This window comes from Microcebus murinus, chromosome 6, assembly GCF_040939455.1.
Source record: "Microcebus murinus isolate Inina chromosome 6, M.murinus_Inina_mat1.0, whole genome shotgun sequence".
NCBI classification, from domain to species: Eukaryota; Metazoa; Chordata; class Mammalia; order Primates; family Cheirogaleidae; genus Microcebus; species Microcebus murinus.
Window position 1 is genome coordinate 3,510,725 of NC_134109.1, and position 22,940 is coordinate 3,533,664.

Consider the following 22,940-nt stretch of genomic DNA (forward strand, 5'->3'; position numbering starts at 1 on the left):
TTAATCTTTACTGTGAACGAGTCCCTGACGTGGGTTGGAAAGATCTTTTGCCCATTTTATGGATGAGGAAATTTAGCACAGAGGATCTGATGACTTTTCTAGGGTGGCATAGCCACCAGGTGGTACATTCAAGACTTGAGTCTCACAAGTGGAAGCAGGCTTTTCGCCAGGCCCTCGGGGTGTGGCCTCCCCTCGCCCAACATGGGAGGAATAAGCAGAATTAGGAGAAGTACTGTTAGGCTGCTCAAGTTCATATAGATGGTTAAAACTAGAAATTAAGATAAACCTTCCACACCATACTCAAAAATACTCTAAACAACAGGTGGAATAAAAACTCAAATAGTTTTAAAAGCCATTTAGCAGAAAATAGGATTGAATATCAGATCTTCAAAAGGATGATAACTTTCTAACCTTTAATGATAAAATGACACAGGAAAGAGGAATCCTTGATTTTATTAAAAGTGATTATTTCTATAAAATAAAAAATAGCATAATTAAGATGAAAAGAGGCAACAGCATGGAGGAATGGTGTTTACAGCTATTATGTCCGACAGAGCCAAAATATAGGCTCATACGAGTGGTTAAGAAGACCAGGATATGATCAGTGGCAATTGATGAGACCATGGGGTATGCAGCTGGCCTTGGAGGACATGTTGGGGCCAAGGGGAATGTTAGCCTCCCTGGCTGTCATCAACTATGAATTTTGAAGGGATGTGAAATGTCAGTGTATGGTGGTGGGGAGGGAGAAGGAGCTGGGTGAGGGGAACCAACACTTCATGTGATTCAGGAGATACTTTTGGGAAAGCAGATTAGGAACTTTCAACTATGTCAGTGCCCTGTGGAGTGTCCTGGAGTTTCATCCTAAAAATTAAAATAGCACAGAAGCTATGTGCATGAAAATGTTCATTGCAGATTTATTTGCTATAAGAAAATAATTTTTAAAATTACACTAACCAATGTGTTCAGTTGACAAACAATTAAAAAATTTTGGTGTGTTGACTTTGTTTATGCATCTGTTAAAGTGATAATTGAGTTGTATAGAAATGTGAGAAATATAAGGAATAAAATAAGAGCAGAATACAAAGCATCTGTATGCCGGTCAAGGTGGCTCACACCTATAATTCTAACACCTTGGGACACCAAGGCAAGAGGATCGCTTGAGGGCAGGAATTCAAGACCAGCTCTGGCAGCATAGCGAGACCCGCACCTCTACAAAAAATAGAAAAATTAGCTGGGCATGGTGGAGTGTACCTGTAGTCCCAGCTACTCCAGAGGCTAAGGCAGGAGGATCGCTTGAGCCCAGGAGTTTGAGGCTGCAGTGAGCTATGATCATGCATCTAGCTTGGTTTGCACAGTTTAACAGTGGCTGACAGGTGTTGCGTGTCTTTGGGGTTTTTGCAGAAGAGTCTGAGATGTGGTGTGGAACCCCTGCCAGAGCGCGTGTGCTTGTGTATGGAGCGTGGTGTGGCTCGTGTGTGACTGATCGGCATCCTTTCCTTTCCCCAACTCGTTCTTTTGGTGGTGAAGTAGAGCAAGTCAAGTTTGTGATTTTTTTTTTCCCCCACAGTAAAAGTAAAAAGTCACCATTTGCTTCTCTCAGAAGAAACCAAGAGAGATGGCTGTCTTCAGTGGCTGTTTAAAAAGACTTATTTCCATTAGGAATTTGGGAATGGTTATTTTTGGTGATATTGAAAGAAATGAAGATGAACTACAGATGACCCTTTAAGTTCTAGCTCAAAAGTTTTCTTAGCCTGGCCTTAAAAAAATAATAATAATGATTCAGGCTTTGTTTATTCTGTTCCCTAATCTCTATGCTGATGGGCGTTTACAGTGATGGTGGGGCCCGAGTTCATGATTCACTATCTGATATACACCAGGAACCTTCTGTTGTTTCCCTATTACTTGAGTCAGTGAACCATGGTGATCAAGCCTTAGTGTATTGAGCAACTATTTAAGGGAGAAAATAGAATTAGATTAACAATATGGAACTCAGAAGCCCAGGAAATGTCAGATTGCACATTTTTTTGGAGCTAAGTGCAGACACTCTTGCAATAGTGAGAAATAATACAGAAATCTCCTGTATACTTCATCCAGTTTCCCTCAATAGTAACATTTTGCAAAACTGTAGTAATGGAGAAGTTGAAAAAGAGCTATAGAGAATAATAAAAATTAGCATAAAACGTGGATTTTGGCCCGAAGATGATCGTAAGACAGGCGTAAGAGACGTAATTGAGTACAAAGATGCTAGTCTGTGGGCAGGACGCATGGTGGCTGGGACAGTGCTGCTTCTGGAGTCAGACTGCTCGGGTTCAGGTCCTGTCTCTGCCACATGCTCTGTGTTCCTGGGAGGAAAGTACTAACATCTCTGGAGGGTTTCCTGGGGCTGCTGTCATAATGACCACAACCTGGGGTTAACACAGTGTAGATTTTTTTTTTCTGTCACGTTTCTCTCATAGAAGTTCGAATTCAAGGTGTTGGTGGGCCAAGTTCCCTCTGAGGGTTTGCAGGTAGAGCCCTCCTTCCCTTTACAGCTTCTGGTGGTTGCTGGCAGTGCTTGGCGTTCCTTGTCCCATGGTTGCACTACTCGTCTCTGCCTCCATCTTCACATGGCTTTTTTCCCGTGTCTCGGTGTCCAGATTCTTTTGTAAGGACACCAGTCTTGTTGGACTCAGGGCACATCCTGCCGCAGTGTGCTACCTCATCTTGGTTACATATGTAACGACCCTGTTTCCCAATAAAGTCATGGTCATTAGATGTTACTTTTAGAGATGCCACATGGCTTATTGAGGACACTCTGGCTATCCAGGGAGACCACTGGCACTTCGGAGAATGGCACTGTCTTGGAGAACGTCTCCTGTTCCCCAGCTGCCATGGGGCTCCTGTTGTGCAGATAGGTGGAGCTCAGAGCTCACTCACGCAAGGAACAGGAGCGAGCCCATGAGCTCCTCTCTCAGTAGGTGAACCTTGGCTTTGACCAGGAGGTGAAAAGATTTTATCAGAAGATTTTTGTACTGATGGTATCTGTATAGTAGATATTGAAATATGCAGTCAGGAGTCACTTAACAGTGGGAATACCTTCTGAGAAATGTGTCATTAGGTGATTTAGTCATTGTGTGAACATCACAGTGCACTCACACAAACCTAGATGGTAGAGCCTGCTACACACCGAGGCTGTATGGTGTGGCCTGTTGCTCCCAGGCTACAGACGTGCAGATGTGGCTGCACTGAATACTGTAGGCAGCTATAAAACAATAGGAGGCATTTGTGTATCTAAACATAAAGTACAGTAAAAATATGGTATTATAATCTCATGGGACCACTGTTGTATGTGCAGTGTGTCGTTGACCAAAATGTCATTATTTGACACATGGCTGTGATTGCTTGTGATAAGCATCCACATTAATTAGTATATGTACTGACTTTCCCAAACTCTGCAGATAGTAAATCTTTTTAAGTAAAAGTATAACTTAGTATGATACCACAAATTTTTATGTAGTATCAATTTATTAGACTAAATTGTTGATTTTGCATTTTTATGTATAGCTAAACCATTTACCCAGCTGGTGAAAGACATGCAGCTTCATCGAGAAGACTTTGAAATAATTAAAGTGATTGGAAGAGGAGCTTTTGGTGAGGTAAGATAAACTTCATTTTATTAACTTGCCTAGATTGTCAAAAAAGCAACAGCTCCCATTTCACCTTTTATGGACCTATGCATTGATTTTGGGATGAGGTAATTATTGGTATAATCTCTTTTCTTTTCCTTCGTTTTTTTTTTTTGAGTTGGGGTTTCTATATTTCCCAGGCTGGCCTTGACCTCCTGGGCTTAAGTGATCCTCCCACCTCAGCCTCCTGAGTAGCTAGCTGAACTAGAGGCAGGTGCCACCATACCCAACTGGACAGTTCTTTTTTTTTTTTTTTTTTTTTTTTGAGACAGAGCCTCACTCTGTTGCCTAGGCTGGACAGTTCTTGATGGAGAAAATCTGTAAGATACAATGAAGAAGAAAAAAAAAAAACAAAACAGAAAGCTTGTGACTAGCAGATTAGCCTGAATATTATTGGGACCAAAAATAGTTTTTTATAGATATAAATAATTAATAAGAATCCATTTGTTAATTGAATTTTGCTATTTTCCTAGCATTTTCTTTTTTTTTTTCTTTTGAGATAGAGTCTTGCTTTATCTCACCAGGCTAGAGTGCCATGGCATCAGCCTAGCTCACAGCAACCTCAAACTCCTGGGCTCAAGTAATCCTCCTGCCTCAGCCTCCCGAGTAGCTGGAACTACAGGCGTATGCTACCATGCCCAGTTAATTTTTTCTATTTTTAATAGAAATGGGGTCTCACTCTTGCTCAGGCTGGTCTTGAACTCCTGAGCTCAAGTGATCCTCCCACGTTGGCCTCCCAGAGTACTAGGATTACAGGTGTGAGCCACTGCCGGCCTTCCTGGCATTTTCTGAAAAACATGAGGAGTTGCTTGTTTTTCTATTCTTGGGATACTTCACTTAGTAGAATGGGCTCCAGCTCTATCTAGGATAATACAAGAGGTGCTAGATCACCATTGTTTTTGTGGCTGGGTAGAGCTCTGTGGTATACATATACCACATTTTATTAATTTACTCCTGTATTGATGGGCACTTAGGTTGTTTCCACATCTTTGCAGTTGTGAATTGTGCTGCTATAAACATTCTAATGCAGATGTCTTTTTAAATAGAATGTCTTTTGTTCCTTTAGATAGGTGCCCAGTAATGGGATTTCTGGGTCAAATGGTAGTTCTACTTGTATCTCTTTGAGGTATCCCTGTATTGCTTTCCACAGAGGTTGCACTAGTTTGCAGTCCCACCAGCAGTGTATGAGTGTTCCTATCTCTCCACATCCATGCTGACATTGGAAAAACAAGCACCATATGTACTCACCATCAAATTGGTATTACTGACTTAACTGATCAACACATAAGAGCACATATAGTAGTAACATTCATCGGGCGTTAGGCAGGTGGGAGGGGGAGGAAGGGATGGGTATATTCACACCTAATGAGTGTAGTGCGCACCGTCTGGGGATGGACATGCTTGAAGCTCTGACTCGAGTGGGGCAAAAGCAATATATGTAACCTAAACATTTGTACCCCCGTAATATGCTGAAATAAAAAAAAATTTAAAACAGAAAAACATGAGGAAGGTTAGTAATAGCAGTTCTCATGATTTGTAGCTTGCCTGCCATTGGCACCTGTGCTGTTATGAGTCCGATGGGCTCTGTGAGGGGGGAGATGGTACAGCCACCCAGCTGGGGGAGCCCTACCCTTGGGGCCTGTGGCACACAGTGAGGCCAGGACAAGGGTGTCAGGCTCCAGCTGCCTCAGGCTGTGTGGCACTGAGTCACCTGATGAGCTTCCCTTCGTAAACTGGGATGTATATTTTGATCTTAAGCTCTCCTTGCCTGGGGAACTGTGCATGTTGGTTACTGAGGAAAAATTGGGCAATAACAATCTTTGTCACATGGCAGCAGCAGGTGCCCATGCAGAGCTGTGTAGTCACAGCAGCACCCATCCAAGAGTGTGGTTCTGAGAGGCGGGAAGAAGCATACCAAGGTGGAGAGATAGCGATTGAGAGGGAAAATGAAAGGATGAGAGAGAAAATTATTTTTCTTAAATAGTTTGTAGTTTTTAGTGCTCTTCTTTGCCAAAGAACTGAATGCAAAACTCAGTTTTATGAGTTTCAAAAAAGATGGCATTGATCACCTTTCAGATTCCTCCCCAATTAAGGAAATGCTTCCTATTTGGCCTGGCCTTCTCTCTTTTCCCTTCACTCGCTCTCCATGCTTTAGCAACTCATAAATGCCCCCAACCCTGAGTCGTCCCTTGGCATTAACACCATCCACCAGTGTTCTTTCAGGGTCCCAGTGGATTCTGTAGCTAATGTCACTTATCATTCTGTGGCTCCCTGGGCTGTTCGTGTAGTCACCTGCCTGAACTGCGCCTGATTTCAGCCTCTCTGTCTCTGAAAGCACTAAGTGAGTGACAGAAGTGAGGACCAATGATGTGTTCTTCACATACGGTTATAATCGAATAATATTTTTTTAATGCTAAGCTAAAGGAGGGCAAGTGTCTGCTGGGTCTGCAGTGGAGCACAGGTGTACCTGCAGCCCCCAGGCAGGAACTTGCAGAGTCTGGAACTGTGTGCACACCACTGGTCTACATGGAGTGTTGTGAGCATAGCAAACGTACATCCCTAACCCCTAATCCCCCCACCAAGGTTAGAGAAACATTTCTAGATTATTATTTAAACAAGGTCCAAGATATTTGGGGTATTATCCTTTTCTAGAGCATAATGGCTTTGAAAACACCTTCTCAGTATCTTGGGGACAGCCTAGTCCAGGAAGTTTCTTTGATGCTGGCACCCACTCTGGAAGGGTGGTTCCCTAGCTAATTCGAGGCAGTGCCAAAGGTGTGCCTGGGGGATAGCAGCAGCCAGCAGCTCACTGGGCTGTGTGTGGTGTGCGTGACACGCTTCACCTGAGTCAGTGCATGCTGGAACCTTCTAGCTGCTGACGGTACCACTCACACAGCTACTGCTCCACTGGAGAGATGAGAAACTGAGTCCCAGAGCAGTGAGCCGTGGTCCCAGGGTGGGCTGTGGTAGGCTGGACTTGAATCCCCCGCACCTGACCCAAAGCCTGTGTACCCAGTCACTCTGCCTACTGTCTCTCTTGTTCCTAGAATTGCTTAAAAAAAAAAAAAAAAAGACAATGACAAAACAAACTTTACATTGAAACAATTTAAAATTATCAGAACACTTGCATCAATAGACTGGTCCACAGAACACCAGTCTGACCCTCTACCTGGGTTTCCTTTTGTGAACATCTTTGCATGTGCTCTGTCCTTGGGGATATTGTGCTCTTCTTTGTCAGTTGTGCCCCCCCCCACCTTGTTCTGTGTGTGTGTGTACACACACGTTTTTCTGAACCACTGAGAGTAAGCTGCCTGTGTGAAGGGAGACTGTTTACCCTACACACGCACACCTTGGAGATACTGTAGGCTCAGTTCCAGACCATTCCAATAAAGCAAATGTCACAATAAAGCAATCCACACAATTGTTTTGGTTTCCTGTTGCATATAAAGTTATGTTTATACTGTACTATAGTCTATTAAGTGTGTAATAGCATGTGTCTAAAAACAGTATACACACCGTAATTTAAAATTCCTTATTGTTAAAAAATGCTAGTGATCATCTGAGCCTCCAAGGAGTTATTATTTTTTTTGCTAGTGGAAGGTTGTGCCTCTGTTGATGGTGCTGACTAAGATGGTGGTTGCTGAAGGTTGGGGTGGCTGGGGCAGTTTCTTAAAATGAAGTTTGCTGTATTGGTTAACTCTTCAAGAAACATTACTTTGTAGCATGCGATGCTGTTCCATAGTGGTTTGCAAACAGTTGAACTTCTTTAAATATTGGAGTCAATCCTCTCAACTCCTGCTGCTGCTTTATCAACTAAGTTTATGTAATATTCTAAATCCTTTGTTGTCATTTCAGTAATGTTCATAGCATTTTCACCAGGAGTAGATTCCATCTCAAGAAACCACTTTCTTTGCTCATCCATAAAAAATAACTCCTCATTTGTTCAAGTTTTATTGTGAAATTGCAGCGATTCAGTCCTATCCTCAGGCTCCACTTCTGATTCTAGTTCCCTTGCTGTTTCCACCACATCTGCAGTGACTTCCTCCCCTGAAGGCTTGAACCCCTCAAAGTTATCTGTGAGAGTTGGAATCTACTTCTTCCAAATTCCTGTTAATGTTGATATTTTGACCTTCCCGTGTGAATCACAAATATTCTTAATGACATCTAGAATGGTGAATCCTTTCCAGAAGGTTTTCAATGTATTTTGCCCAGATCCATCAGAGGAATCGCTGTCTGTGGCAGCTGCAGCCTTATGAAATGTATTACTTGAATAATAAGACTTGAAAGTCGAAATTATCCATGGGCTGCAGAGTGGGTGTGTGTTAGAGGCATGAAAACAGCACTCATCTCCTTGCACATCTCCATCAGAGCTCTTGGGTGACCAGGTGCTTTGTCAGTGAGGAGTAATATTTTGAAAGGAATCTTTTTCTGAGCAGCAGGTCTCAACAGTGGGCTTAAAATATTCAGTAAACCATCTTGTAAACAGATGTGCTGTCATCCAGGCTTTGTTATTCCATTTCTAGAGCACAAGCAGAGTAGATTTAGCGTAATTCCTAAGGGCTCTAGGGTTTTCAGAATGGTAAATGAGCATTGGCTTTGACATAAAGTCACCAGCTGCATTAATCCGTAACAGGAGTCAGCTTGCCCTTTGAAGCCAGGCATTGACTTCTCACTAGCTTTGAAGTCCTACATGGTATCTTACAATAGAAGGATGTTTAATCTACATTGAAAATATGTTGTTTAGTGTAGCCACTTTATCATGGATCTTAGCTGATCTTCTCAGTAACTTCCTACAGCTTCTATATCAGCCTTTGTTCCTTCATCTTGCACTTTTGTGTTATGGAGAAGGCTTTTTTCCTTAAACCTCATGAGCCAACCTCTGCTAGCTCCAACTTTTCTCTGCAGCTTCCTCATCTCTCTTAGCCTTTATAGAATTGAAGAGAGTTAGGGCCTTGCTCTGAATTAGGCTTTGGCTTAAGGGAATGTTGTAGCTGGTTTGAATTCTATCCAGACCACTCAAACTCTCTACATATCAGCAGTAAAGTGGTTTCACTTTTTTATTATTTGTGTGTTCAATGGAATAGAACTTTTAATTTTTAAATTTCCTTCAAGAACCTTTCCTTTCCTTTCCTTTCCTTTCCTTTCCTTTCCTTTCCTTTCCTTTCCTTTCCTTTCCTTTCCTTTCCTTTCCTTTCCTTTCCTGTCCTGTCCTGTCCTGTCCTGTCCTGTCCTGTCCTGTCCTGTCCTCTGTCCTTTCCTTTCCTCTTCCCCTTTCCCCTTTCCGTTCCCCTTTCCGTTCCCCTTTCCTTTATCTTCCCTTTTCTTTTCCCCTTTCCTTTCCCCTTTCCTTTCTCCCTTCCTTTCTCCCTTCCTTTCCTCTTTCCTTTCCTTTCCTCTTTCCTTTCCTTTCCTCCTTCCTTTCCCCTCTCCTTTCGCCTCTCCTTTCCCCTCTCCTTTCCCTTCTCCTTTCCTCCTTTCCTCCTTCCTTTTCCCTTTCCTTTCCTCCTTCCTTTCCTCTTTCCTTTCCTTTTTCCTTTCCTTTGACAGGGTCCCTCTCTATCACCCAGGCTGGAGTACATTTGTATAAACATAGCTCACTGCAGCCTTGGACTTCTGGGCTCAAAGGATCCTCCCACCTTGGCTCCCAAAGTGCTGGGATTACAGGTGTGAGCCACTGTCTGCTGTGCTTGGCCAAGAACTTTTCCTTTGCATTCACAACTTGGTTAACTGTTGGGCACAAGAGGCCCAGCTTTCAGCCTTTCTCGGCTTTCTACATGCCTTCTTCAGTAAGCTTAATCGTTTCTAGTTTTTGATTTAAAGTGAGAGACATGTGACTCTTCATTTCCTTTCACTTGAACAGTTAGAGGCCGTTGTGGGGTTATTAATTGGCCTAATGTCAGTATTGTTGTGTGTTAGGAAATAGGGAGGCCTGAGGAGAGAGAGGATAAGGGTTTGTGCTGGTTTGTGGAGCAGTCAACACATAACATTTATCGACTAAGTTTGTCGTCTTATATGGACATGGTTCGTGGCACCCCAGAACAATTACAGTACCAAAGATCACTGATCACAGATGAGCATAACAGACATAATAATCATGAAAAGTTTGAAATGTGAGAATTACCAGAATGAGACACAGAGGCGGGCAGTGAGCATGTGCTGTTGGGAAAATGGTGCCAATAGACTTGCTTGATGCAGGGTTGCCACAAACCTCCAATTTGTAAAAAACACAGTAAAACGATGTATGCCTGTCCTTCAGTGCTTGTTTTCTAGTAGGGGTCATCTTTTACACAGCCACAGTTTGTGTGTTTTCATTTTAAACTGATTGAGTTGTCCTTACACCACAGTTTGTAGTTGGCCCAATGATGTTCTTTATGACGTTGTTTTGCTTTTGCTTTTTCCCTCAGTACAGGATCTGGCTGGCACCAGGTACTATACTATACCATTGTGTCCTAGGATCACTTTGTGACATTTTGTAAAATTATTTGGGCTTTTATTCCTTTGCCGCAATGTGTCATTTTGGAGATATTTTTGGGATCGTCATCTCTTTGAAACCATTAAAACTGAGTTTTTGGCCAGGAAGAAGTTTCTGATAAACCAAACAAGATTTTCTATAAATTCTTTATTCTATAGATTGTATTGCAATAGGAAAAGCTTATTCAGTATACAGGATTTAAAAAAAAAACATTAAATTTTACTTTTACTTATTTCTTATTGATTTGACAGATATTTTTTTGTGGACAGTTACATCTTTCCATGTTTTTATCTGAGCCATTTTGTATGGTTTCTAGAAATAGTCTGTGCCCTAGTATGCCTGGTTTAAAGAATTAAGCTTTCCTTATCTCATCTTGGCCTTTTGGCTAAGAGTAAGTGAAGAATTAAGCTTCCGAGTAATAACTCAGTGTTGTTCATCTCATTCTCAGATCTGGATTGTTTTTGAGGTTGTCATCTTTAGAATTTCAGTGTTCTTCTTCTTAAAGGTTATCAGCTCTGCTATTCCTTCTAAGGTAGATCATTTCTGTAGCAAATATTATAGAGCTTTTAAAAATGCTGATATCTCACTTTACCTAGATGATAGCTAATCCCCAGGAAGAAGCAGATGCTCCCACTGTAGTAGTAAAGTATGTACCCCTATTTCACACACAGGAGAGCTTACTCTCTATATTTAGACACTATTTGTTTTCAGTGTATTCAAAATTGCATCAGATTTGTAATTGGTGTCTCAGACCATAGTTAATACTCAGTAGCTCAGGTGTGACTAGGGAAGCCCCCACCGCAGGGAGCCATGAGGGAGGTGGCCAGCTGGGGAGAGCTGACTGGGAGCCCTGAGACGTAGGGCAGGTGCCCTGACCCTCAGCCAGCTCTGGGGTCATGTTGGGGCATGTTCATTGTGGATCCCCCATTGTTGCCAAGGGAAGACTAATTGTGACTGTCACTATGATGTAGTCTTTAAAAGCCTGTGCTTGAGAGTGTCCCAAGCCTCAAATACCATGTCTATAAAGTATAAAGTTTAAAACCCCCACCACCTAGGATTGTTGTGAGGATGAAATGAGAGTACACATAAATTGCTTAGCACGGTTTCTGCCACCTGGAAGGTGCCCAGTACATGCTAGCTCTCATGAGTACTTGGCAGCATTATTATGTAATATATGATATTTAGAAAGACAGGGAAGTAAATAATGCCATTTAAGAACTCTTTTCCATATTACTGCATGCCGTTGCCAGCCAAAAGGTACAGAAGTCACCGTCACTGCCATTGAGAGGCGTACAGTGCCGTAGTGGGAACTTGGGCGAATGAATGGTTGATTTACCTGGGCTAGAATGTGCCAGACAATAGTGCAGACACCATGACAGGTGTTGGTAGTGATGGAAGAGCTCATTCAAGATTTGGCAGATATCTGCTGAAAAACTGTTAATAAAGAAAAAAAAAATAAATAAATAAAAAATAAAAAGATTTGGCAGAGCCCGAAAAATCCAAGAGGACTTCCTGAAAGAGGTAGCTCTTGAGTTGTGCCTTGAAGCACATGGCTGTCGGCCAAGATTCTGGGTGCTGACGTCACATGACTTAGTTGGGCCTCACAGCTGTCTCAGGAGGCCTGTCCTGCTCTTATCCTCTTGTGTAGCTGTGGTAACTGAGGCACAAATGAGAATTTGCCCAGGTTACACTCCAGAGCTCACGCAGTTACTACCCATGAAGAAAAGATTCTCAGTGCGAGAACGGTGGGCGCCGAGGTAGAAATGAGCGCTGGCTGCAGAAGGGGAGGTGAGGAGGGCACCTGCGGGGCCTTGGAAAGCAGGGAGGAAACCGTGGGGCCAGTAATGAGTTTTACAAGGTGAGCTTTAAAAAAAAATTATTGATACATAATATTTGTACATATTTATGGGCTATATGATACTTTGTTACGTGCACTGACTGTGTAATGATCAAGTCAGGGTGTTTAGGGTGTCCCTCACCCCCAGCGTGTGTCATTTCTGTGTGTCGAAAACATTTCAGGTCCTCACCTTGAGCTATTTTGAAATACACAATACATTGTTGTTACTATAGTCACCCTACTCTGCCATGGAACTTTAGAACTGTTTTTCTTTCTTTTTTTTTTTTTTTTCTTTTTCAATGAAAATCTCCAGACATAACCCAAAGTGGAGGACAGTTAGCCCCATGTGCCCATGTCACTCAGTGCTGGAGTTGAGTGAGCGAGTGGTATCGTTCAAGTTGCAAGGGTGTTAAAAATCAAGCTTCAACACATAAAAGGACAAATTTTTATTTGTGTAGAAAACTTCACTTTCCTTCACAGCATATTTCCCAGGCAATTAAGGTTTTACTGTGGTTGTATTAAAATGTGCTCGCCTTTTGTTCCACTAACTAAATTTCTATTAAACTCACGTTTGTATTCCAGGTTGCTGTTGTCAAAATGAAGAACACTGAGCGAATTTACGCGATGAAAATCCTCAACAAGTGGGAGATGCTTAAAAGAGCAGAGGTACGTATAGAGTATGTAAAAAAAATAAAAATGGGGTTTTGTGTGAGTGAGAAGTGACAGTGAAGCCCAGCCGGGTGAAAACCGCAGTCACCTTGCTGCCTTCCTTGTGGACTGAGCTGGTCTCTGTCAGTAAGTGCTGGCATCCTCCTGGCCTCTGCCGCTCTCCTTAGTGGCGCTTGCTCATGTACCAGGCTCTGTGCCGGAGAGGACGGCCTCAAGTGTGGTGGCCGGAGTGGGGTTTGCTGTAAAGGCATATTAAAACCCCCATGGAAGTTTTAGGCATTTATCAAAGTTCCGCTCCATCTGCAAAAGGAATTACTGAGTTTGGAGCCTGCTTACATAGTTCCACTTAGAGGGAGAGTCGAGATTGTAAGTACAAGTTGATTACTGTGTTTGGTAGTCTCTAACACACTTCCTCTTGGTTCAGTGTCAGTCCTTGCAGTGGCTGTTTCATGCTCCTGACCCCATCTCTGTAGCCCCACTTTCAGCCCCTGGCCTCCCTCCCAACCCAACTGGTCTGGCCAGGCTCCTCCTCTGGCCATCTCCCTGCTCCATCCTCACCCGCATTTTCTGCCTCAGACCCAGGTACCCTTCCTGGCCAGTTTCTTGCTGCTCAGTCCTTTCAGCTCTGCTTGATTTCTCTCAGTTGACTCATTCCTCTGCCAGAAGGCTCTTAGCGCCTGTGGCAGTGGCTTGCTGCGCCCCCTGTGTCTCTGTAACCTGCGCTCTGCCGCGCCACTGTGGCTGCATTCCAGGGCTGCTTGGCTTTGTAGCCAGGTGCTCCCCTCCAGAGTCCAGTGCCTCCACCTCTTTTGGAAAGTCTTCTTTGGCTTCTAGCCTCTCTTACCCTACCACTCACATCCTCCTAGTAATGACATGTTCATCTTTCATCCTGGAATTCTTACAGCTGCCACATTGGGCAGATAATACAACCATTTATTTAGGTCAGATCTCTCCTAAGCTCCATTCAGGTTTTGTTTGTTTGTTTTGCAACAGGGTCTCACTCTGTCACCTGGGCTTGAGTGCAGTGGCAGCATCCTAGCTCAGTGCAACAACCTGAAACTTCTGGGCTCAAGCGATCTTCCTACCTCAGCCTCCCGAGTACTTAGGGCTACAGACATGCACCACAACACATGGCTAATTTTTGTATTTTTTATAGAGAGGAGGTTTTGCTCTTGCTCAGGCTGGTCTTGAACTCCTGGCCTCAAGCAGTCCTCCCACTTTGGCCTCCCAGAGTGCTGGGATTACAGGCATGAGCCACAGCACACGGCCCATCTGGGTTTTTGTTAACTTAGTGGGTGTTCTCACTCAGCATCCTTCGGTGCCTCAGGATAATGTAGGATAATCATCGTGACTAGCAGACATTCTTGCACTTCTCTGAATATGTCACTTATATTGGATCTGTGTAACCAGATTCAAATGAAATCATCGATCTCAAAGTCACTTATGGCCTGGTCCTTTTTTTTTATCCATACTCATTTCCTCTTCCATATTGTGGCATCCGGCACAAGATATTATGCCCATTTATTGCTCAATAAATGCATGTTGGTTGATGGAGTTATCACCATTTTGTAGTCACTTGGGCCCAAAATGTTGGCCCAAAATGTTGCATCACCGTGTCCTCCGGGCAGTGGGCCTGGAAGACAAGAGGTCGGGCGCACCAGTGCTGTGGTTTTCCTCCAGCTGTCCCCTCAGTGGGCCCTGTGGTTGGGATGGCCCTTGACAAAGGGGTCCAGTGTTTCCAGAACTGCCTATCTCTGCACCTCTGGACCTTAGAAGCTGATGGTTGACCCCCCCCACCATGTTGTAACAACTAGTGTCAGGATACATCTACCTCAGCCATTTTGTTTTGAAAGGAAAAGTTCTTAAAAGTTCAGGAAAGAAAATCTTGTGGAAAAAACAAATTACTGAGGTCACCGTGAGACTCTCATGTGAGAGGCAGTCGAACTTGGGGTCCAGTGCCTCACCAAGAAGCTGGTGTGGCTGAACTTTTTTCTTTTTAAGCTTTACAAGTTTCAAATATAAGAAAGTTTAAATCTTGCTATGTTATGTGCTCAATAAAGAGGAAATTTTACTATGATTATACTGAAGACCTGCTTACTTTTAAATAGAAGGTGCAGCCTGTGTGTTACAGCTTTTTTTTTTAAAAAAACCACAGCAGCCTAAAAAGGTAGCCTTTTACCCGTACGTTCCTGGCAGTAGGTCTACATAGGAGAATCCTGTAGCGTTCACAGTCGTCAGTGTACTGTGAATAAGTTGAGTTTCCTGGAGCAACTGACGCGCTCAGTGCATGGGTGTGTGCCCTCGGTGTCGGTGGGGGCAGCACAGACTCCGGCACCTTGAGGAGGTTGATCTGGTGGGGAAGGCAGGTGATGCTAGACGGAGGAGCCCGCCAGGGGACTACTGCTTGAGTCCAGCGTGAGGATGGGGCGAATCTGAGGCTGGCTCAGAATTGGGCTGTTGGGGAGGGGACGGTGGCGTGACTACATTCTCAGTAGCCTCAGGTGCTTGCGTGGGGCTCGGGAGTGGAAACAGAGAGATGGCTCCGCGTTGGTGCTACAGAGCCTAAGGATGCGTTTGGTTCCTAGTAAGGTGAGGGACTGACTCCGTGCAGCCTGGAAGTGGGGGGGACACTCTCTGGAGCCTGTCGTAACAGGGACCCCAACATCAGGAATGTGCTCTGGGACATTTTCCTGGTGGTGCGGGCTGATGCCTCTTCTGCTTTGCAGACGGCTTGCTTCCGAGAGGAGCGTGACGTGCTGGTGAACGGGGACTGCCAGTGGATCACCGCGCTGCACTACGCCTTCCAGGACGAGAATTACCTGGTACGTTTGTGCTGCCAGAGCCCAAAGACTCTCGATTCGGTGATGTTTCACTTAAGTTTTTGGATTCCTTTGTGCTGCCACTAAAAATTAAATAAGATGATTTATAACTGACATTATAAAAATGTAAACTGGACTAGATAAAATGGAGGGGTTTGTTTTATTGTAGTAATTGTCAGGCAGGATGTTTTTTTAAATAGACTTATGAAAGCATGTATTTAATTTTTCTCTAATCACTAGGTAACCCGATTACTTTGTTCACTGGGTTTATAACATTTAAGTAAGCTGGGGCTTGAAACATTACCAATCTTGTATTACGTATAAGACCAAGGAATTGCCACGGGGATTTACACAGTTGCAGCTCTGCACCAGCGAATGCCCCAGTCCCCACAGTGGAGGAGCTGCCCCAGGAGGCATGCAACACAGTTTTTAGGTGACTTGGTTTCCACGTGTCTGTCATCGGTCTTCTGACTTGAGCAAGGATAACTTAAGTGCTGCGTCATCAGGGTTGGGATCCACACGTTGTGTGGAGTTGATCGTGGTCGCCTTGTGAAACACTTGCGGGACAGCTAAGGGGAAGTGAGGGGGAAACCGGACCTTTGGTCTCAGGCACTGAGTGACCCTCAAGACTGCTTTGTTCAGGACTTTTTATTCCTATAGTGACTTTCCAGGCTTATTAAAACCTAAAAGTGCCTACCTCGTGGAGCTCTCGGTAGATGGGCCTGTGTAGACTTCAGAGAAGCAGGTCTGGGCTTAACTCCCTCTGGCTGGGACTGTGTCTGCAGCAGCAGCAGCAGCAGCAAGGGGGTATAATTGCCATTGTCACCACGGTCTCAGAGCAGGCACTGAAGGCTCTTTTCTCTTTCCATAACAGCCACTTCCATGTTCACACTGAAACTGCTTGGTCTTGTGCTCCCCATTGGTTCACAAGAACTAGAATAATGTAGGATTTCTTTTATTCATCTTAAAATAATGTCTTTCAAATATCAAAGAAATCCCTAGGATTGGAAAGTAAGGATTAGGTAAAACAGTGTGTTTTATTCTTTTAGAATTTTGAAATTATGTATTTGTTTCAACAGAGGGCAGCTGGCGTTTACTGAGCATGTATGACGTTAGGCCCGTGTGTTCTCAGTCTTCCTGACAGTCCGGGGAGTTTGGCCTCCGTGATCATCACCGTTTCATAAATGGGGCATCTGGGCCACAGGGAGGTGAGATCACTTGCCCAGGGTGAGCGCACAGATGACGGCAGTTGTGCCCGGTCCCAGCCTGGCCTGTCTGGCAGACTGCAGCACCCTGATGCTATGGGGCTGCCTCCACATAAACCCCCACTTCCTGGGTCAGTGTCCCTACTCTCAGGACCCAAGTGGACTGTCTCCAGTTATTTCCTCTTTGATAAGAACTGAATGATATTTCCAAGTGGGATTAGGCCACATGGATCTCTACAGAGGAAGACAATGATTTTGTTTTGCTTCTAATATTTTCCCAAAATCAGCATAGTATGCTATTGTCTAAAATGTTAGGATTTACCAGATTTATTCTAAGTTAAGACACATAAATTAGCCATCTCAGTGAAGATGCTGCTGCCTGAGTTTTTGGAGTTGCCCGGTTAGAAGTGCCACGAAAACAGAGTGAGAGAAAGTGAGGGCATCAAAGGTTCCCGGTACGTGACTGCGGGTCCAGTTCCTGGGGCTGCAGACCTGCCGCCCATGGGCAGGTACATTTGGGCAGGTTCCTCCCTCCTCGGTGGCTGTGAGGGAGGCAGGAGGCAGCGTGGAAAGCACACAGCCAAGCGTGAGCGGAGGCTGGCATTAGGTGTTTCACGCGGCCCCTCGGGCTGCCCACAGAGCTGGCTCAGGTCATGGCATCTGTTATAGGTGTCTGACTTGGAGTTTTATAAAAATTAAACCTGTTTCACCACTAACTAAAGGGCATTGCCTTAGTGACTTAACTCAGAATCCTGCGTTACACGACAGAGTGACGAGTCGGTATAGTTCTTACTCCAGAAGTAAGTTTCTGCCTGTCTGCCTGATGAGCCCTTGCAGCTTATGTTCCTTACGCACTTGTTTTCCAGGTGCTGGATTTCCATCAGCCAGATTCAGCACTGCTGTAGTACACTTTTTGTTTTCTTTTTAGATTTCTAGGTAGACACGGGAACAATTGGGGCTCAGCTAGAAACTGTTTCTGTGACTTTGTTCAGGGCCCTAAGATCTTGATTGTTCCTTCACCTCCTCTCCCCTCACTGCGCCACCTCTATCAGCAGCCGCTGCAGCCTGTCCCTTCAGAGGTCTCCAGGGCCCGCCGCCGCCTGGGCTGCGTCGCCCTGCCCCATCAGAGAAGGCCTTTGAACGCAGTTGGGTTGTGTCACTCGACTGCTCTTAGAGTGGAGCCACAGTCCCCACTGTGGCCAGGGCCCCACCGCTGGGCTCCAGCCAGTCATCCATTTCCATCCCTCTGGCATGCGCCTTCCTCCGGCCTCTCTGCACACTCCCTGTGTCTGGACACGACCCCCAGCTGCCCTTTGGGCCTCGGCTCGGCATTCTCTGGGTGTGGTGTAACGACTGCACTGGGTGGCCTGTGGCTGTGCTGGCACTTACCGCTCTCTGATCTTGGTGCATGCCCCGGTCTCTCCCTCCACACAGCGTGAGGTCTCTGAGTGAGGACCTTGTCCACACCAATGTCCCTGTCACCCAGAGGGGTGCCAGTAGGTATACTGTTGAGAGTGAGAGAGTGAACATCCACTGAGAGTGTTCTGTGTGGCGGGAGTTGGGTGAGAGGTGGCAGGGACAGAGAACCGTTAGCTCGGGACTCTTGCCCTGAGAGCCAGTTGCCTGGAAGGGATGGGGCAGTGCCTGCGCTGTGCAGGGAGACTTCAGGTGGGACGGTTGGAGAGAGTCTTGTAAGCAGGTTGAGACCGTTGCTGGTGAGGGTTCTGTTTGAGAACAGGGACCTGAAATGAAGGCTTCTCTTGTTTCCTTAGGTCTAGGCGGGGCCCACTCCCTTCCTGAGGCAAGCCCGCCGGCACAGTGATTCCCTTTCTTAGGAAACGCTGCAGCGTTGGGTTGCAGGCGACAGATGCTGGAGTCTGCCTGCTTGGGTCTGTCCGGTCCTCGCTCTGTCACTTGCTCGCTGCTGACTCTGGCCACGTCGCCAGGCCTGTGTGAAACGGACTCCCGAGGGTGCTGGGGCTGGGGTTGACCAGGGACGCTGGGCCTGCTTCCTGCAGCCTGCGGGCCCGAACACTGGTTGCACAGTGACTGGTGTGTCGTTATTGTTAGGTTCTCCATGAGTACGACACGATTATGTCTCTGCCTAAGTTAACAAGGTATTTCCTCCCTGTGTAAGTAGTTAAAAGTGAGCTGTTCAGACCGTGGCACTCGTGTCTTCCCAGGAAGTTGGCACCAGGGAAAGCGATTACTGCGAGGCTGAGGCTGCCCGTTTCTTCAGTGGTCTCCAAGGCTTCGCAGCCCCGGGCAGTGGAGGTGTTGCTGCCACTTGGACTCTGGCTTTGATGTCTTGCCCGTCCTGGGGTGAGATGCCCCATCAGGGCCTCCACCGCCCTGGCTTCGTGGTGTGAGTCTCTGCACTCCGCACGCAGGGGCGGAGCCCTGCCGGCAGGCTCTGAGGGAAGAATGGGCTTAGCACCCATAGTGGGAGACATTTTCCTCCTGTTGCTCTAATTTCTAGTTAAACAACAGCTTTTCTTATTTTTCTGTGAGGATAAACTTCTAAGTACTCATTTTCAGCTCTTTTCATGATATCATCTTTCTAGTAATGGGCTGTGAGTATCACCTGTGGTTTTAGATAATTCGCCTCCCTTCCCTGGTCCAGTGTCCTTTTGGAGAATTATTTTTAAACCCGGTTGGATTTGATGGGCCATTAACTTGCTTCTACTGTGGGTCACTAGCTTTTAGAGTGCCTTTGCCAGCCTTGAACCCTCCAATTGTTTCTTTCATTGGTTAAATGTATTATTTATTGACATCTGTTCTCTGCCATATGCATAACTTGAAATTACAGCAGTGTGCAGTTCATCGGGGCTCGTATTCTGAAAGGGTCAGTCCTGGAGGACAGAAGAGCAACTGAGAAGCCGTCAGTCCAGACTTGAAGAGTCTAAGAACTTCCACAGTGGATGTTTGGCTTTGGTCAGGTCTGGTGGTGACTCAGTTTTGTATTCTCCCCCTCTTTCCAATTTGTAGTACTTAGTCATGGATTACTATGTGGGCGGTGACTTACTGACACTACTCAGTAAATTCGAAGACAAGCTTCCGGAAGACATGGCAAGATTCTACATCGGGGAGATGGTGCTGGCCATCGACTCCATCCACCAGCTCCATTACGTGCACAGGTAACGCTCTCCAGCACCTGGGGTGGAAGCCTCATTGGGTGTGTTAAAGCACTCCTTTCAGGGTTCCCTGAGTCGTATGCCTCAAGTTCCAGGCTTCCCAAGAAGCTGTGCAGGTAGTGAGTCCTCATTTTGAGTGGCCACAGCACAGATGCCAGCTTTTACTGTTACAGTTTTGGTAGTCTAACTCACCTTGTCTTTTTTTTTTTTTGGAGACAGAATCTCACTCTGTTGCCCGTGCTAGAGTGCCATGGCATCAGCCTTGCTCATAGCAACCTCAAACTCCTGGGCTCAAGCAATCCTCCTGCCTCAGCCTCCCGAGTAGCTGTGACTACAGGCATGTGCCATCATGCTCAGATAATATTTTCTATATATTTTTAGTTATCCAGCTAATTTCTTTCTATTTTTAGTAGAGACGGGGTCTCGCTCTTGGTCAGGCTGGTCTCCAACTTCTGGTCTTGAGCGATCCACCTGCCTCAGCCTCCCACAGTGCTAGGATTATAGGTGTGAGCCACCATGGCCAGCCTGTCTCCACGTTTTTTCTCAGCTCTGCTCTGCTCTAGGGTCCACACTGACCCGCAAAGGGCCAACAGTATTGATCACCCCATGAAACACTCACAAAGGAAAGATGGGATTGAGACAGAGGGGTTTACATCACAGCAACATAAAGGACTTGGACTGTGTGATCATAGGACTCTGCTGAGGACCCTCTGTGTGGGGTGGAAATGGGAGCAGGCCCCTCCCTGGGCCCACTCTGGTGTCCTTACTGGGAGGGCAGGGCAGTGATGACTCGGACTCTTAGCATCCGTCCATTCTGAGACTAGAAGATTCAGTCCTATGGTTTGTTTTGGGTTTTGGTTTTTTAAAAAACTGGTTTTACTTGTATTTTTATATGGTGATAGTTTTTAAAGTCAGGTAGTTCTGCAGAGCTTATAAAAAAAAAAAAAGTGAGCCCAGCACTGCCACATTCTGATTTCACTTGCTCAGGTAACTGTTGTGAACCTTTTAGCTGCCTTCATATTTCTAAATGACAGGCTTATTTTGATCCTTCCTTCCAATTTAACTCTTACATAATTACCTCCCTCCCCCCTTCCCTCTCCCTTCCCCTTTCTCCTATACTTACTCTCAAATTCTCTTTCCTCTCTCACATTGTCCCAATTAGTCAAATAATAACATTTAGTTAAATCAGTTTTTGGTGTTTATAATATTATGACTTTGTAAGTATTACGACTGAGTCTTGTAGTGTATGTAACTATACTTACATACATTTTTGTTTTCTCTGGAGTTACTAACTGCCTTGTTTTTTCATTAGCTTACTTTTCTTTATAGCTATCACTAACCGTCCCAAAATATAACAGCCACGTGGTAAAGCTCTGTACATGCAGACACATCCGGTTGTCTTTGTCTGGCTGTTGCTTGGTGATAGCCCTTGAGTCTTTCCCATTCCCTTCTGCTTTGACTCTCTTCAGTCTTGCTGTATCATGCTCAGTTTGAGGTTGCTTTTCCCTCTCGTCTCTCTGGGGTTGAAGTCCTTATTTTCTTGGTCATTTGTCTTCCTTTTTCCTGGTTTATCCTTTTGATCTGATAGTGCATATCCTCCAGTGGTTTCTGGAAAAAGGGGTATATGAGATGTTTGTTTTGAGATCAGAGTCTTTATTTCATTCACGTATGTGATTGGTAGATTATTCAGTTATGGAACTGTAGATCATGAGTTACTTCACCCTTGGGACTTTGAACGTGTCATACAGTCCTCTGTCTTACACCTTGAATGTTACTGTTGAGAGGCTCAAGGCCATCGTGGTCTCTGTGGCTTTATCTTGTGCAGGCCCTATACTAGGCCTCCACAGCTGGTGCACAGACTTAGTCCCTCCTCTGTGGGCAGTAATGGCACCCACTGTAAAAGTGACCACTCTTCAGTCTTGCTGTGAGTGTTACCTCCTTGCTGGAATATAAATTGAGGCCCAAAAAGGTGGGTGCCTTGCCTTGGCCACACTCAGATGTGCTCGTACTGCCCTGCTGTCTCCTGTGTCCCAGGACACATGAAGGAGTTGCCCCAAAAGAACACAGTTGCTTCATTTAGTGCGATGAGGTTTTATCTCTTTTTATTTTGAAAGTCTTGCTTTGATGCCTAGGCTAGAGTGATGTCAGCCTAGCTCACAGCAACCTCAAACTCCTGGGCTCAAGCGATTCTCCTTCCTCAGCCTCCCGAGTAACTGGGACTACAGGCATGCGCCACCATATCCGACTCATTTTTTTCTACTTTTAGTAGAGACAGGGTCTCGCTCTTGCTCAGGCTGGTCTTGAACTCCTGACCTCAAGCAATCCTGTAGCCTCAGCTTCCCAGAGTACTCAGCTTCCCAGAGTACAGGCGTGAGCCACTGAACCTGGCCTTTCTCTCTTTTTTAGTGTATTCTTTAATGTAGTTAGGCCTGCTTTTGTAATGATTATTGTCATTTTTTTAACATTTAGATTTTATATTCTGTCCTCCTGCTAGGACTTTCCCTGGTTCACAGTACAGAGATAAGTGTCTTTATATTTGTCACAGATCTCCAGGGAAATTAATTTGACCATCTTTTTGGTAGTTTATTCTTTTCCTATTTTCCCCCTAATTAGCATTCTCCTCATTTTCTTAATTGGCTTTGTAGAAGCTTTGCTCTGTCATTTGACCTCCAGGCATAGTAGGCATGAAAATATACACTTCAAAAATTGTTTTCCCGGCCAGGTGCGGTGGCTCACGCCTGTAATCCTAGCACTCTGGGAGGCCGAGGCGGTCGGATTGCTCGAGGTCAGGAGTTCGAAACCAGCCTGAGCAAGAGCAAGACCCCGTCTCTACCATAAATAGAAAGAAATTAATTGGCCAACTAATATATATAGAAAAAAAATTAGCCGGGCATGGTGGCGCATGCCTGTAGTCCCAGCTAGTCGGGAGGCTGAGGAAGCAGGATTGCTTGAGCCCAGGAGTTTGAGGTTGCTGTGAGCTAGGCTGACGCCACGGCACTCACTCTAGCCTGGGCAACAAAGTGAGACTCTGTCTCAAAAAAAAAAAAAAAAAAAAAAATTGTTTCCTCATTATTTCACATTAGTGCCTGAATGACCCAGTCTAAAAATGGAACAAAGTCAAATTTTATAGGAAGCCAGT

The 22,940-nt window shown here is 45.1% G+C and overlaps 1 protein-coding gene across 5 annotated transcripts in view; it reads left to right on the forward strand.

Annotated features, from left to right (window-relative positions):
* CDC42BPB (CDC42 binding protein kinase beta) overlaps positions 1 to 22,940 on the forward strand; it is a 123,508-nt gene that overhangs the window by 43,538 nt on the left and 57,030 nt on the right. For all 5 annotated transcript variants that reach the window (XR_001149367.2, XM_012746350.2, XM_012746352.2 and 2 more), the window contains exons 2-5: positions 3,544 to 3,635; positions 12,557 to 12,640; positions 15,370 to 15,465; positions 19,656 to 19,804. Coding sequence is in view for 4 of the 5 variants with exons in the window: in XM_012746350.2 (XP_012601804.1) it covers positions 3,544 to 3,635; positions 12,557 to 12,640; positions 15,370 to 15,465; positions 19,656 to 19,804 (421 nt within the window). In the remaining variant the exon portion in view is untranslated. The remainder of the gene's footprint in view (positions 1 to 3,543; positions 3,636 to 12,556; positions 12,641 to 15,369; positions 15,466 to 19,655; positions 19,805 to 22,940) is intronic.